This window comes from Zootoca vivipara, chromosome 3 (genome assembly GCF_963506605.1).
Source record: "Zootoca vivipara chromosome 3, rZooViv1.1, whole genome shotgun sequence".
Lineage (NCBI taxonomy): Eukaryota > Metazoa > Chordata > Lepidosauria > Squamata > Lacertidae > Zootoca > Zootoca vivipara.
Window position 1 is genome coordinate 4,551,214 of NC_083278.1, and position 12,108 is coordinate 4,563,321.

The 12,108-nt window shown below is 43.8% G+C and overlaps 1 protein-coding gene across 1 annotated transcript; it reads left to right on the top strand.

Annotated features, from left to right (window-relative positions):
• The first annotated feature begins 475 nt into the window (after positions 1 to 475).
• SPRYD7 (SPRY domain containing 7) lies at positions 476 to 11,862 on the top strand. The gene is made up of 5 exons (XM_035110361.2): positions 476 to 825; positions 6,048 to 6,164; positions 7,077 to 7,243; positions 7,779 to 7,881; positions 11,003 to 11,862. Exons 1-5 carry the CDS (start codon positions 690 to 692, stop codon positions 11,098 to 11,100), a joined length of 621 nt encoding a protein of 206 aa, XP_034966252.1. The 5' UTR covers positions 476 to 689; the 3' UTR covers positions 11,101 to 11,862.
• The last annotated feature ends 246 nt before the right edge of the window (positions 11,863 to 12,108 follow it).

Consider the following 12,108-nt stretch of genomic DNA (forward strand, 5'->3'; position numbering starts at 1 on the left):
GGCTCCGTGACAGCGCTGGAGCCACAGTGAAGTCCCCGTCCCACCCCCGTGGTTTGTGGCACAAAAAAACCCACGGCGACCCCTTATAATTATTTATTCAATCATTATTAATAAATTCACATGCTGCCCTTCTGCAAGGAAACCCCTTCGGGGCACAGCGGGGAATGCGGCATGGAAGGAAAGTCCGCCGCTTAGCGACGTGACAGGGTGGGTAGCGCCTGAGTGACGCGGGGCTTCTGTGGGGATCTGGCGCAATACGGGGCTGTTCGGGGGCAGACGCGGGCCAAGAGCCTCGGGAGATGAAGGGCGAGTCGTTTCGTGGGGTCGCCCGTCCTTCGAAGCCCCCGGGAGTCAGTCTTTCGAGAGACTCAGCCCAGCCGGGGGGGGTGTCCCCGATGTCGCCGGGACTACAGCTCCCATCATCCCCGGCGGCTGGCCCTTGTCGCTGGGGTTGATGGGAGTTGCAGTCCTGGCGACGTCGGAGGCCGAGCCAGGGCACCCGCGGGCGGTCGTGTGGGACTCGGGCTCGCGCGGATACGGTGCGGGCGGCGATGCGGAGCCTCTCCCGGCAGGGCCAGCAGTACCGGGCGGGCGCCTAGGCCGGGGCGGCGAGGGGCGGAGGGCGCTTCCTCCACATGGCGGCTCCAGCTGCGCTCTGAGCGGAGAAGCCGAGGGCAGGAGAGGCGGCCATGGCGGGCTCGTCGGGCTCTTCGGCGCCCGGCCCCGTGTGGTGCTGCCTGCGCTGGGCCTGCTGCGGAGACGCCGGCGGAGGACACATTGCCCTCAAGGAGATGCCGCTCGTTCAGCTGGACACGCACAGGATGGGTAAGCGGCGGCGAGGCGGGCGAAGGGGCTCCGGAGCATGAAGAAAGAAGCCGCGCAGCTGTGGCGGGCGAGGAAGGACCCGTCGCCGTGGCCTTAAGGCGCAGTCCGGGGGGAAGGCGGCCTTCAAACACACATAGCATGATCAACAACAACAATACCCCCCCCCCCATTTTTCAAACGAGCTATTGCAGCGAGCCTTGGGGTTGAGGCAAGATTTCTCTGCCCCCTGCCAGCCGAGAGCCCGACTCTCCCCACTGGGCCTCACTGCCTCCCACACTTAATATCTATCGGCTCTCAACACAGCTAAGGGATGGTGGGAGCTGTAGAACAACAACATAGTTGAGAAAGGACGGTAGATTTTAGTAATACTGTTTAATGTTAGACTAGAGTGAATAACTTTGAACACCCCCCACCACCCCAGAGGGGAGGACACACGGCCCACCTGGGGAAATGCTTCGGCTCTGGCAGGTCCTGCTCTATATTTTCTCTCAACTGCAAAGGGTGCTAGTCTGGGAGAGACAACGATAATTTCCTCCCATAAATTGTTACCCGCCCACCCTGTCATGTCAGTTGGGAGATAAATTCTTCCTTTTATTTTACACCTTCCAAGGCTTAGCAGAAGAACAGAGGCTACCTTGTTATCTTATTTATTTTATTTTTTATTTCTTTAACTTGTACACTGTCCTTCATCTGTAGATCTTGGGGCAGTTCAAAACCTCCACTCGCACTAGGAACATCTGGTCAGAATCCCAGTTCCATCCTATTAAAAAAATAGGTTTGATTAGCAAGAAAATTAAGTGGATGCCAATAACTGATTCAGCCCTGACTCCTCTTTTGATACCAGGCTGTGTCCAGTGGTATCTTGTGTTGCATAACCTCCAGGTTACGGCATCTTATGGTTACGGCCGCGGCAAACCCGGAAGTGTATACTGAATCAAATTCTTTGCTGAACTTCAAATAAACTGGATCTACTGCATTTTTCTGGTCTGGAGCACTAGACACCCTCTCATTTCTATTTTCATCCACATCTTTACTTTGTTCTTTGTTCTAAGGTAGCAGTAGGGAATCTGTGATTACCCAGGTGTTCATAGAATCATAGAACTGAAATGACCACAAGGGTCATCTCTGGCTCAACCCCCTGCAATGCAGGAATCTTTTGACCAATGCGAGGCTTGAACCCACGACCCTGAGATTAATATTACAAGATTGAGAATCTCATAATCCCTGGCCACTGACCATGCTGTCTGGGGCTGATGGGAGATCTGATCTGGAGGGACAGAAATTCCCTATCTCACTGACCATGGCAGGTTTGAGATAATGGGGATAAAACAAAAGGGGTAGTAATTTGAGCATCTTTTTTCTCAGCTGTGGGGTAGGCAAAGCAGAACCACACAGATCCAAAACACACTTTCTAGATCCTTCTGAAAGAGAAACTAGGAAAGTTTCATAAGGAACAAAAGATGTCAACTGAACTGTAGTGATAATCAAAACAAAAACAAATGGGCACATAACTTCTTTCACTGCCCTGGCAGGTAAGTTTTTGATCCTTTCACTCTTGATTTGAAAGATAAAGTAGGAACTCCTGCTTTCTATTTCTTCCCCATCCGTGTTTTTTCTAGGGAAACATATTTCACAACCTGGGGACTGCTTCACACTTGTTGAATTTCATACTCTGAAGTGATGTCTGTGTGTGCTCCTCTGTGTGTGCTCCCTTGTGTGACAACTCAAAACACCTCTTTCACAGCGTGAACATTAAAGCATGATTGCAGATGTATACTTTTTCTACTTTTTAAATGTGGTAGGAGCAGTCAGGGTTCATTCACTCCAGGAGTGTATATAATATGTTAAATGCTATATTTAAAAAATCATTCCAGTAGCATGCACACGAAAGCTCATACCAATATCAAACTTAGTTGGTCTCTAAGGTGCTACTGGAAGGGGAAAAAATTATTTTGTTTCAACTACAGCAGACCAACATGGCTACCTACCTGTAACTAGAGCTATAAAAAAATAATTGTGTAATTGTCATGTGAGCAACCATGGGCCTTCATCATGTCCAGGAGTGCCTGTCCTGTGCATATCAGGTTTCCTCATCTTGGATTTTTGCCCCCTTCTGTTACAAAACAATGTGAATTATTGCTGAACAGTGTGAGGAAAATCTAAGGACAAAACTGGAGTTATACTGGGAACAGTTTTTTCTCTGTCGAGGCGTTCCAGTCTCTTTGGATTTTGAATGCTTAACTGGAATGAATTTAGAGTACTGTAAGCGTCAACCCTGTCTTGTTTTGGGAGACTGCATGGATTTAATTCATAGACAAATGAATCCTTAGAATTTTACAGTTTAAAATTAAGGTAATTCAAGGGCACCTATAATCCTTAACAAACTATCACACAGTATAAAGACTGGGCAGAAATTGTAACTCCCTTGCCTTCCCAGGGCTTGTCCACGGTGGAATTTAATGAGGGTTTGAAGCTTTTTGGATTCTCTAATAATTTTTGTCAGCAGCAGCCTCACAATAACCTCTATCCAAGTGGCAGCCTGCTCTCCCCCCACCCACACCAAATACAGATGTTCCCACAGTTCAAGGCTACATTCTTAAACATATTTATAAGGTAGAAAGACACAATGAACATAGTATGACTTAGTTCTGACTAGATAGGAATAGGACTGAGCTGCAGAGCTGCAATCCTAACCATACTTTAAAAAAAATTGTGACAAAAACAGAACAACAATAAAGAGGGGACATTTCTCTTGAAACTTTCATTTTGTCTTTTAAAAATTGTTTCTGTCTTTTGGGTCAGTTTTCCCATCTGCGTCATTCCATGGTAACTCATATTACATTTGACGTATGATTACAACAATTAAGTAATATTTAAAGATAGTAATTGAGAAGCAATCTTGAATAAAATAATTGTGTATATAATACATACCTGGTTATTATAAAAGCTTATTACCTTTTTCATATTAATTTCAAAATATGAAAAATAAAAATATGAAAAATAAAAATAAAAATTACCATCATTTCGTACTACTGTTTTTACATCCTTTCTTCCTGTCGACTTATTTCATCGCGGTTATAGAAATTTTCTACTTTATTAATAGTTTCAGTCCTCAATGCAGACTTAGATTGAACAGCTTTCTTTGCTAATGGTTTCTGTGATCCTAAACTTTCAAAAAGTTTACATATAACTTTACGCTTCTTGCGTGGTGACTTGGGTAGAGCTCGACAAGCCTTAGCTCGGTCGACGGCCTCGGTCCAGTATACCTGAAGGAGCCCCCCCCGTCTCCACCCCCATCGTTCTGCCTGGACACTGAGGTCCAGCTCCGAGGGCCTTCTGGCGGTTCCTTCGCTACGAGAAGCCAAGTTACAGGGAACCAGGCAGAGGGCCTTCTCGGTAGTGGCACCCACCCTGTGGAATGCCCTCCCACTAGAGGTCAAAGAGAACAACAATTGCCAGACCTTTAGATGGCATCTCAAGGCAGCCCTGTTTAGGGAAGCTTTTAATGTTTGATGGATTTCTGTATTTTAGTGTTTTGTTGGAAGCCGCCCAGAGTGGCTGGCGGAACCCGGCCAGATGGGCGGGGTATAAATAATAAATTATTAATTATTATTATTATTATTAGCTGTAGCCTTGCCCAGGGCAGAGTTGTATTTGAATGCTGATGGTGAGTCTTTCTTTGTCCCAATAGGAGTAACTGGGACTTTCTTCTTCAACTCTCTATGTTTGGAAACTCTTTCTCTTACATTCTTTCTTCTGGCACTTTGCAATTTCAACTGTTCAGCCTTTGGCAACTTGCTTTCTTTGGCATTTTTCTTCTCTCTGCTTTTCTTCATAAATTCTTTTTGCTTGGCTTTGTATTCATTATATTTTCTTCTTTCTTAATTTTTCCCTCCTACGTTTCATCTTTTCAGCAGGTGTAAGGGCCATTTTAAAATATTTGCTTTAATTCCTAAATAAATATAAAGAGAGCGATAAGAATGCAAAATTTGAGCACTGTAACGTGAGTTACCATAATTGCAGTAACTTACATTACACATTTTGACAGTGTTTGTAGGGCACAAACTGCAACATAAAATTAAAATGTTTACATGATTACATTGCATCTACTGCGTAGAAGGAAAATGCAGAAAAGTTTAATTCTGAAGCTCCCATTCAGAAAGATATTCTAAAAATAACTTGTTTTGGTAGCTCATGTTACAGCTTCATAATCTATAATTAAAATCAATCAATACCAATTAAAAATGTAATTGGAGCAATATAGACCATTTGCAATCAAAAGATGACATTTTAAGCTTTCAATATACATATTACAATAATGGTTTTGTCAGAGGGCCTGATGTGGCTACTCTAGAGTAACGACTCCAGCATGGTCTTTTTAGGCTTTTATTAAGTGCTGATTATTTACAGTGTTCAGAGCGGTTAATATACATCCTTAAGGTGAGGTGTCAGAACCTCGGAATGGTGATTGGCGGGTTTTCCTCCAGCATAGAAGCTTTGGAAGACCCAACCTCTTCCCCCTACGTTTGCGTCGCAATTCCGGAGTTGGGGGAATTGGCCTTCCCCCCCTGCTCCCATCTTCCTGTCCCACCTGGGGCATGGGCTCCGCAACCTTGCCTGAGCCTCGGACACTACTTCCTGACTCTCCGCTGGAGGCAGAGCTCTCCTTGCTCTCTCCAGCGCTTGGGGATGGGCTGGAACTTAAGATGGGAGGGACTTCCCTGTATCCCTTGTCCCTCACAGGTTTGAATAGATTTTATCTTACCTTTAGTGTATGTCTAACTTCAAAAACAAAATTCATTTGCAATATGTGCTACCGGTACATTCAGGTGGTGGCCATCTTGGAATGAAGCATTCTGGGAATAATTTGTTTTGTTGCCAAAACACTTTGATATACATATGCACACAAACTTACCATGTAAAAAAAGTATTACATTTTTTTTTACAACCCCCCCCCCCTCATTTTCATGGAATGACCCATCTATGCAATTATCCAATTTTGCTGGTATCACTCATATACCAAATTACCGTATCTCCTAAATCTTTCTGCCTTCTGTCAAGCATGCTGCTGATAGTAAGAATTTTAATAAGTTCTTGCTTAAATGGGAGTAAGTTCCTCTGAAATCAGTTGGACTTATTTCCAAACATACTTGTGCAGAATTGTGCTGCATGTCTTAAATGGAAGTTCAGAATGTTTCAGTTTGATGCTTTTAATTCTGCAGGAACAGATGTTGTCATTGTCAAAAATGGACGACGAGTATGTGGTACGGGAGGCTGCCTAGCCAATGCCCCTTTGCATCAGAACAAGAGCTATTTTGAGTTTAAAATCCAATCTACAGGTCAGTCAAAAAGTTGACGCTCGCAAAAATTCATCATGTTTTGCTCAGATTGGATTCAAGTCGCTGAGTAAAATTAATTGTTGCATGAACAGGCTCCTGCTCACACCCTGGAACTTCATCCTCCTCTCCCCTTCCATCCTGTAGCCCCTTACTGCTCTTCAATTCTGAGAATCATAGATTTATATGAATGAGAGCTGAGACACTGTTAGTGGGCAGTTTCCTAGACTGGTTGAGGACTTTTACCCTTTTCATTAAATTATTCACACCAGGATAGCAGTTCACAAGATACTTTCTAATGTAGCTATTGCAATAAAGTTTTTTTTTCCAGGGAGGTGTCACGAAGAAAGCTCCTTGCTAAGGGTGCAAGGTATCCTAGAGAGGCTTCCGCTGGTTCAGTCCTAGCACCTCTACTTAAAGGGTCAGAATGCCTGAGGCCTTGGAGAGCCACTTCCAGTCAAAGTAGAACCAGTTGGAGCTGTTGTTAGCCATGCTGATTTGCAAAATGCTTTGCTGGCAACCAAGGGTTCCTTCAACTTCCTTATGGACCCAAGTTGCAGCACCTCATTGTCCAGAAATGCTCTACAAGGTGGCATTTCTCATAATTCAGTGTAGTTGGGACCAGTTCAAGATGCGGGTTCATTAAAAAAATGGCAAGGGCTTTTTAAAGGGTTCTGTTGCAGTTGAGCAGGGGCGGGATGATAAAGGTTTAGTTTGATTTCCTGATCAATATATGCTCATTATTTCACTTACTGTCATGACATAGCACAGTCAGATGTTGTTTAATTGGAAGTAAACTATTTGGGCAAGGCTGGGGGAATGTCTTGCACGGTACTGCACTAAAGTACATTCTCTCTCTCTCTCTCTCTCCTCTCTTCTCCCATGGCTGTGCCATTCCATTTCACCCCTCGCCAGGAATCTGGGGTATTGGTGTTGCGACTCAGAAAGTCAATTTGAATCAAATTCCTCTTGGGTGTGATGTGAATAGTCTAGTACTGAGAAATGATGGAGCCCTGTACTACAATAATGATGAGAAGAACAGGTTGCCAGCAAACAACCTTCCACAAGAGGGTGATATTGTGGTGAGTTTCTTTCAGTATTGCTTATATGAATCTGACCAGAATTGATGGTGTTTCCTCCTAGCCAAAGCTAACTTCACAGCAAATGTGATAATCTCTGCTATATTTTTCACCAACACAGTCCAGTTAAGCTGGTCTTTATGGAAAGTTGGACCCAAAGATCCTTAAAAGGAACCTGTTGCCATAATTCAGGCCAAAGGAAGAGCACATAATCAAATTTAATTCATAATAATAAATCTATGGCCTTTACAAGGTGGTGGGGTGCGTGGGCTTTTATGTATTTTGTATTCTCATTTTGTATTTTTATGTTGTGAACCACCCTGTGATACTCAAATGAAGAGTGCTATACAAAACAAACAAGGAGGGCTATGGGTACTTGATGTAGTAGGGTACTGGATGCAAGTAGCTCCCTGAAAATGTTCATATTTTTAAAGTAAGTTTGTAAGATAATGTTGAAATGTTGTCCACAACATTCAGATTTAGCTATGTTTTTCAAAATGAATAAAAGTGGAGTCTAAATGTCACATTTCCCTTACAGGGAATTACATATGACCATGTAGAACTAAATGTTTATTTGAATGGGAAAAATATGCACTGTCCAGCCTCAGGAATTAGAGGAACTGTCTTCCCTGTGGTATATGGTAAGTTGGGGTTCTCAGGAGTTGTTAACACTTTGACCTCCCTACTACACAGCTTCCTATTTTCCACATAGTCCAATATTCTGAGAATGGGCTTATCTATATACAGTGGTACCTCTACTTACGAATAACTCTACTTACAAATGGAGCTCCGTCCGCCATCTTGGATGCGGTTTAGATAGGATTTTTTTCTACTTACGAATTTTTAGATAGGGTTGCTTCTACTTACGAATTTTTTCTCCCAATGCATTCCTATGGGATTCGACTTACAATTTTTTTCGACTTACAAATGTGCGTTCAGAACGCATTAAATTCGTAAGTAGAGGTACCACTGTATATAAAAATGTAAAAATGGTGAACTGCAGGTTCCACTTTTCTCCATAACCGCTTGACCGATCGTCCTGAAATTTTGACACAACGATCCAGGCCACTCCCCGAGCGTTGTTGGAGACAAAAATCCCTCAAATCACACACCTGCCCAGGTATAGACCTGGTTTTCCACCAAGTCAAACAGCGCCCTCAAGTGGAATTCCTCCCACAGTACACCCCCTCCCTTCCTGTGAAATCTAAGCCTCACCCACAAACCAAATGACATCATCAACCAAGCAACTGAAACCACCAAGTCGGCCATTATCAGACCCCTAGGCCCTGCTATGCTGCTAGGCCTCCACTAGGCCCGGGGGGGGTAGATAACCCACAGCAACGCACTTGGGGGCACGGCAAGGGTTTTTACTTTACAATTTAGCACCACTATCCCCCCCAAAAAAATCCCCCACCAAATAACCACAAGACAAAAATAAATACCATCCTTCAAAACGTCATGAAATACACCAGTCATTGGGGGGGGGGGGACAAACAGAATAGATCATGGATCGGGTCACGTGGGGGCACTCACAGGGATTAGCCACAACAACGCGCCACACCCATAAACCCCGCCTCCGCCACGAGATCCTGTAAAACAGGAGGCCTTGGCTCCATTTTACAGACTAGGCCTCAGCTCTACAGCCCTTTAAATACTATCCCGAATGGAACCCTGGGTGGGAGGAGGAGCCCAAATAGGTCATGGGCTGACGTAGGGTGGGGGGAGCAACTGTCCAACAGCCACCAAAACAGCCATTCCACCCCAAGCCCAAAACCTCTCCCGGCGGCTGCATTAATAAACGCCTGGCAGCATTAGGCAGTCGTTCATCATTTTTCCTAACACACACTTGGGGGCACAGCGAGGGGTTTTCGCTTTATAATTTAGTGGGTGTTGTGTCACATGTGAGGCTCCGGTGGCCATTTTAAGTAAGGGCAATCGTGACCCTTTTAACCTAGGCTTTACCGTGTTTCTCCAAAAATAAGACACCGCCTTATATTTATTTTTCCTTAAAAAAACCCCACATTGGCTTATTTTCAGGGGATGTCTTATTTTTTATTACGCGTCCAGCCTTGCCTCTTCCTTGGGGCCCTCCAGAACTACGCCTATCACTATGTCTTATTTTCGGGGTATGGCTTATATCGCGCAAATGCTTAGAAATTCTGCTATGGCTTATTTTATGGGTATGTCTTATTTTAGGAGAAACAACTGATTGTAAGCCTCTGTGTCTTTAAAAAAAAACAATTGCACTTTCTCTCACCAGTTTAAGTCCTCAGATATTTGCAGTGGCCACCCCCACCCCATTTATAATCCCCTACCTTCCCCTTGCCAATTCCTGGGTTTTTTATGGAACTGAACAACTCGGGTGCTTCAGAACGCGCCTTCTGTTGCCAGGCCCTACAGGGCCCGGTCCAGGTAGATAATGTGGCCCTGTTTTTAAACCTTTTGTTACTTTTTTCATTTTACTCATTGTGAATATGCTGACCGAGGCCCCCTTTAGATTCGGAGGCCCGCGCCAAGTGGCCCATATGACCCCCCTCCTTCTGTCTGGGCCTGTCTGTTGCTACGGGGCTATGGGGCATCGCTATTTGACCCCCCCCCCCGGGTTGGGATTCTTTAAGTAGTTCTCTGTGTCCCAGGGCGCATCATCACCCCCGATCCTTAATCTAAATATATAGAAATGTTCACGATGCATGCACAGGGGCCAATGTATGGAGACACAAGGGGGAGGGGACAACAGAGGGCTCAGACGAAAGTAAATACTGGGAAATGGAACCCAGAAACTGACAGCTCCTTCTCCAAGGCTGGGGGCCAATGTAGGAAGATACCGGGGGTAGGGGCCAACACTCCCCAGGGACAACAGAGGGTTTAGACAAAAGTGCATGCTGGGAAATAGAACCCAGAACCTAACAGTTCCTTTTCGAGGGTGGGGGCCAAGGTATGGAGATACAGGGGGGAGGGGCCAACACTCCCCAGGGACAACAGAGGGAAGGGTATCCTACCGAAACACAGGGATGAGCCGGGGTGGAGGGAGGAGGGGCAGGATACGTCATGGATCGTGACAGGGTGGGTGGGGGTCACAGGAAAGAACCACAGTAACGCGTGGCCGGGTCAGCTAGTATTTTAATAGAACACTCCTAGCCCCAATGTAAGGTTCCTTGTAGTCTCTAGGGTGGTCTGGTGGAGAGTTGGACAACAGCTTTTCAGTACATCCACTTGAGACTTGTTGATCAAGAACTTGGACCGATGGCCATAGCTGCTATTCTTTTCTAACCCAAAAAGGTTCCTATCATTGCTCTGCATAATCATAAGGACCAAAGGTGGTGGTTCCTTTGGGATTCAGGCCACATCATCTTTTCCCCCTGCCTTAGCAACAACAAAAAGTAGTTCTTTGTGCTCAAGTGGGTAGTGCTGGGTGAATTTTCCTATTATGCAAAGGTAATTTGCTGTTAAGTGCTACTCGCCTGCTCACTTGTAATGTGTAAGAATTGCTTTCTGGTGTACAGGTAGAGAGGCTTTTGCAAGTTGGATGAGAACAGGTCAGCTCTTGATGTGCCACAAATATTTGTGAGCTATTAACTTTTGCTGTTTGAGTTGCAAGGCTTTGTTAGACTCCATCCTAATTTCCAAGAGTATTGTTCTGCATTTTGTCAACATAAGTAATATTTTAATCAAGAAAACAAAGGGAAAGTCTCTGCCAAGGCTAGTTGAATGTGAAGTATGCATATATGCAAGTTTTTCACTATTTTCTTCTTCTTTTTCTAGTGGATGACAGTGCCATTTTGGATTGTCAGTTCAGTGAATTTTATCACACTCCTCCAGCAGGGTTTGAAAAGATACTCTTTGAGCAACAGATTTTCTGAATGTTCCTACTGAGGATTTACTCCCTAGCACTTTCTACAAAACCTATTCTTTCAAAGCTTCACATTATTCCTAGGACACAAACTTGTATTTAGTAATGTTTAGGTGCTTGGGGTGGACAACTGTATTACCAGGGAAGTATGTTGCAAGTGTTAGATTTGACTATGGTTTTGTAACATGGACAATATTTCCATTTGATGTAAAGGGATGCAGTCCACTACACTGTGATCCCTGCATACCCATGGTGACACTGTGCAATACATTAGTGTTCTATGCTGTTATGTTCTTAACAAGTCTGAGAAACCACACAACAATTTATGAATTTAAATATTGTCCACAGCAGCTCACTATTTCACTACTGTCAGGTGTTTTATCTTATTTTCTAACGGGATTTTAATAACATGTTTAGTTCTGAGTGTTCTTGTGTTAAAAAAATTAGGGCAAAATGCCAACTATAATAAGCGAAGCCAACCTCTCCCTTAAAGTCTGCTTACTGGAACAAGCAACAGTGGTGAATAAATTATTTGATTTATAAATTGTTTCTTTGGAACTCTTTAATTATTTGGGGAGGTATTTCATTTACTTTCCCCCAGAAAATAATAAAAAAAATAGGTTGCTTTTTCTTCTGTTTTTGTGAATGTTTTAGGTTGATTTTCTGTGTACTCAGAATATCAAGAATTTTGTAAAGCTAATACCTGTACTATAAATCCAGCAATCTGAAGCATGTTGTACATGGACTGCTACATTAAACTAAATACTTTTTACCTCTGAGAAAGATTTATTGGGAATAGTACAGCAGTTTTTTTTTAAAAAAAGTTTGTACTTCAACATAGTTGCCCCCCTTTCTCTGCTATTTTTTTATTTGCTAATTGTTGAAAATTATGTCTTTACATTTCAGACCCTTGAATATATTATCTTAATTCTGTTTGCAAGTAGATTGAAACAGCTAATTGCTTTATTGTTACAGTTAACACATATGCCTACCCCGGCAGGTTTTTCAGCCTTATGAA

What these genes read in the sequence shown, in the direction of transcription:
- SPRYD7 (XM_035110361.2), top strand. Translation starts at nt 690, where the DNA reads ATGGCGGGCTCGTCGGGCTCTTCGGCGCCCGGCCCCGTGTGGTGCTGC. An exon ending in GTTTAAAATCCAATCTACAG is followed by an intron (nt 6,165 to 7,076) that starts GTCAGTCAAAAA and finishes ACCCCTCGCCAG; the next exon opens with GAATCTGGGGTATTGGTGTT. An exon ending in CACAAGAGGGTGATATTGTG is followed by an intron (nt 7,244 to 7,778) that starts GTGAGTTTCTTT and finishes TTTCCCTTACAG; the next exon opens with GGAATTACATATGACCATGT.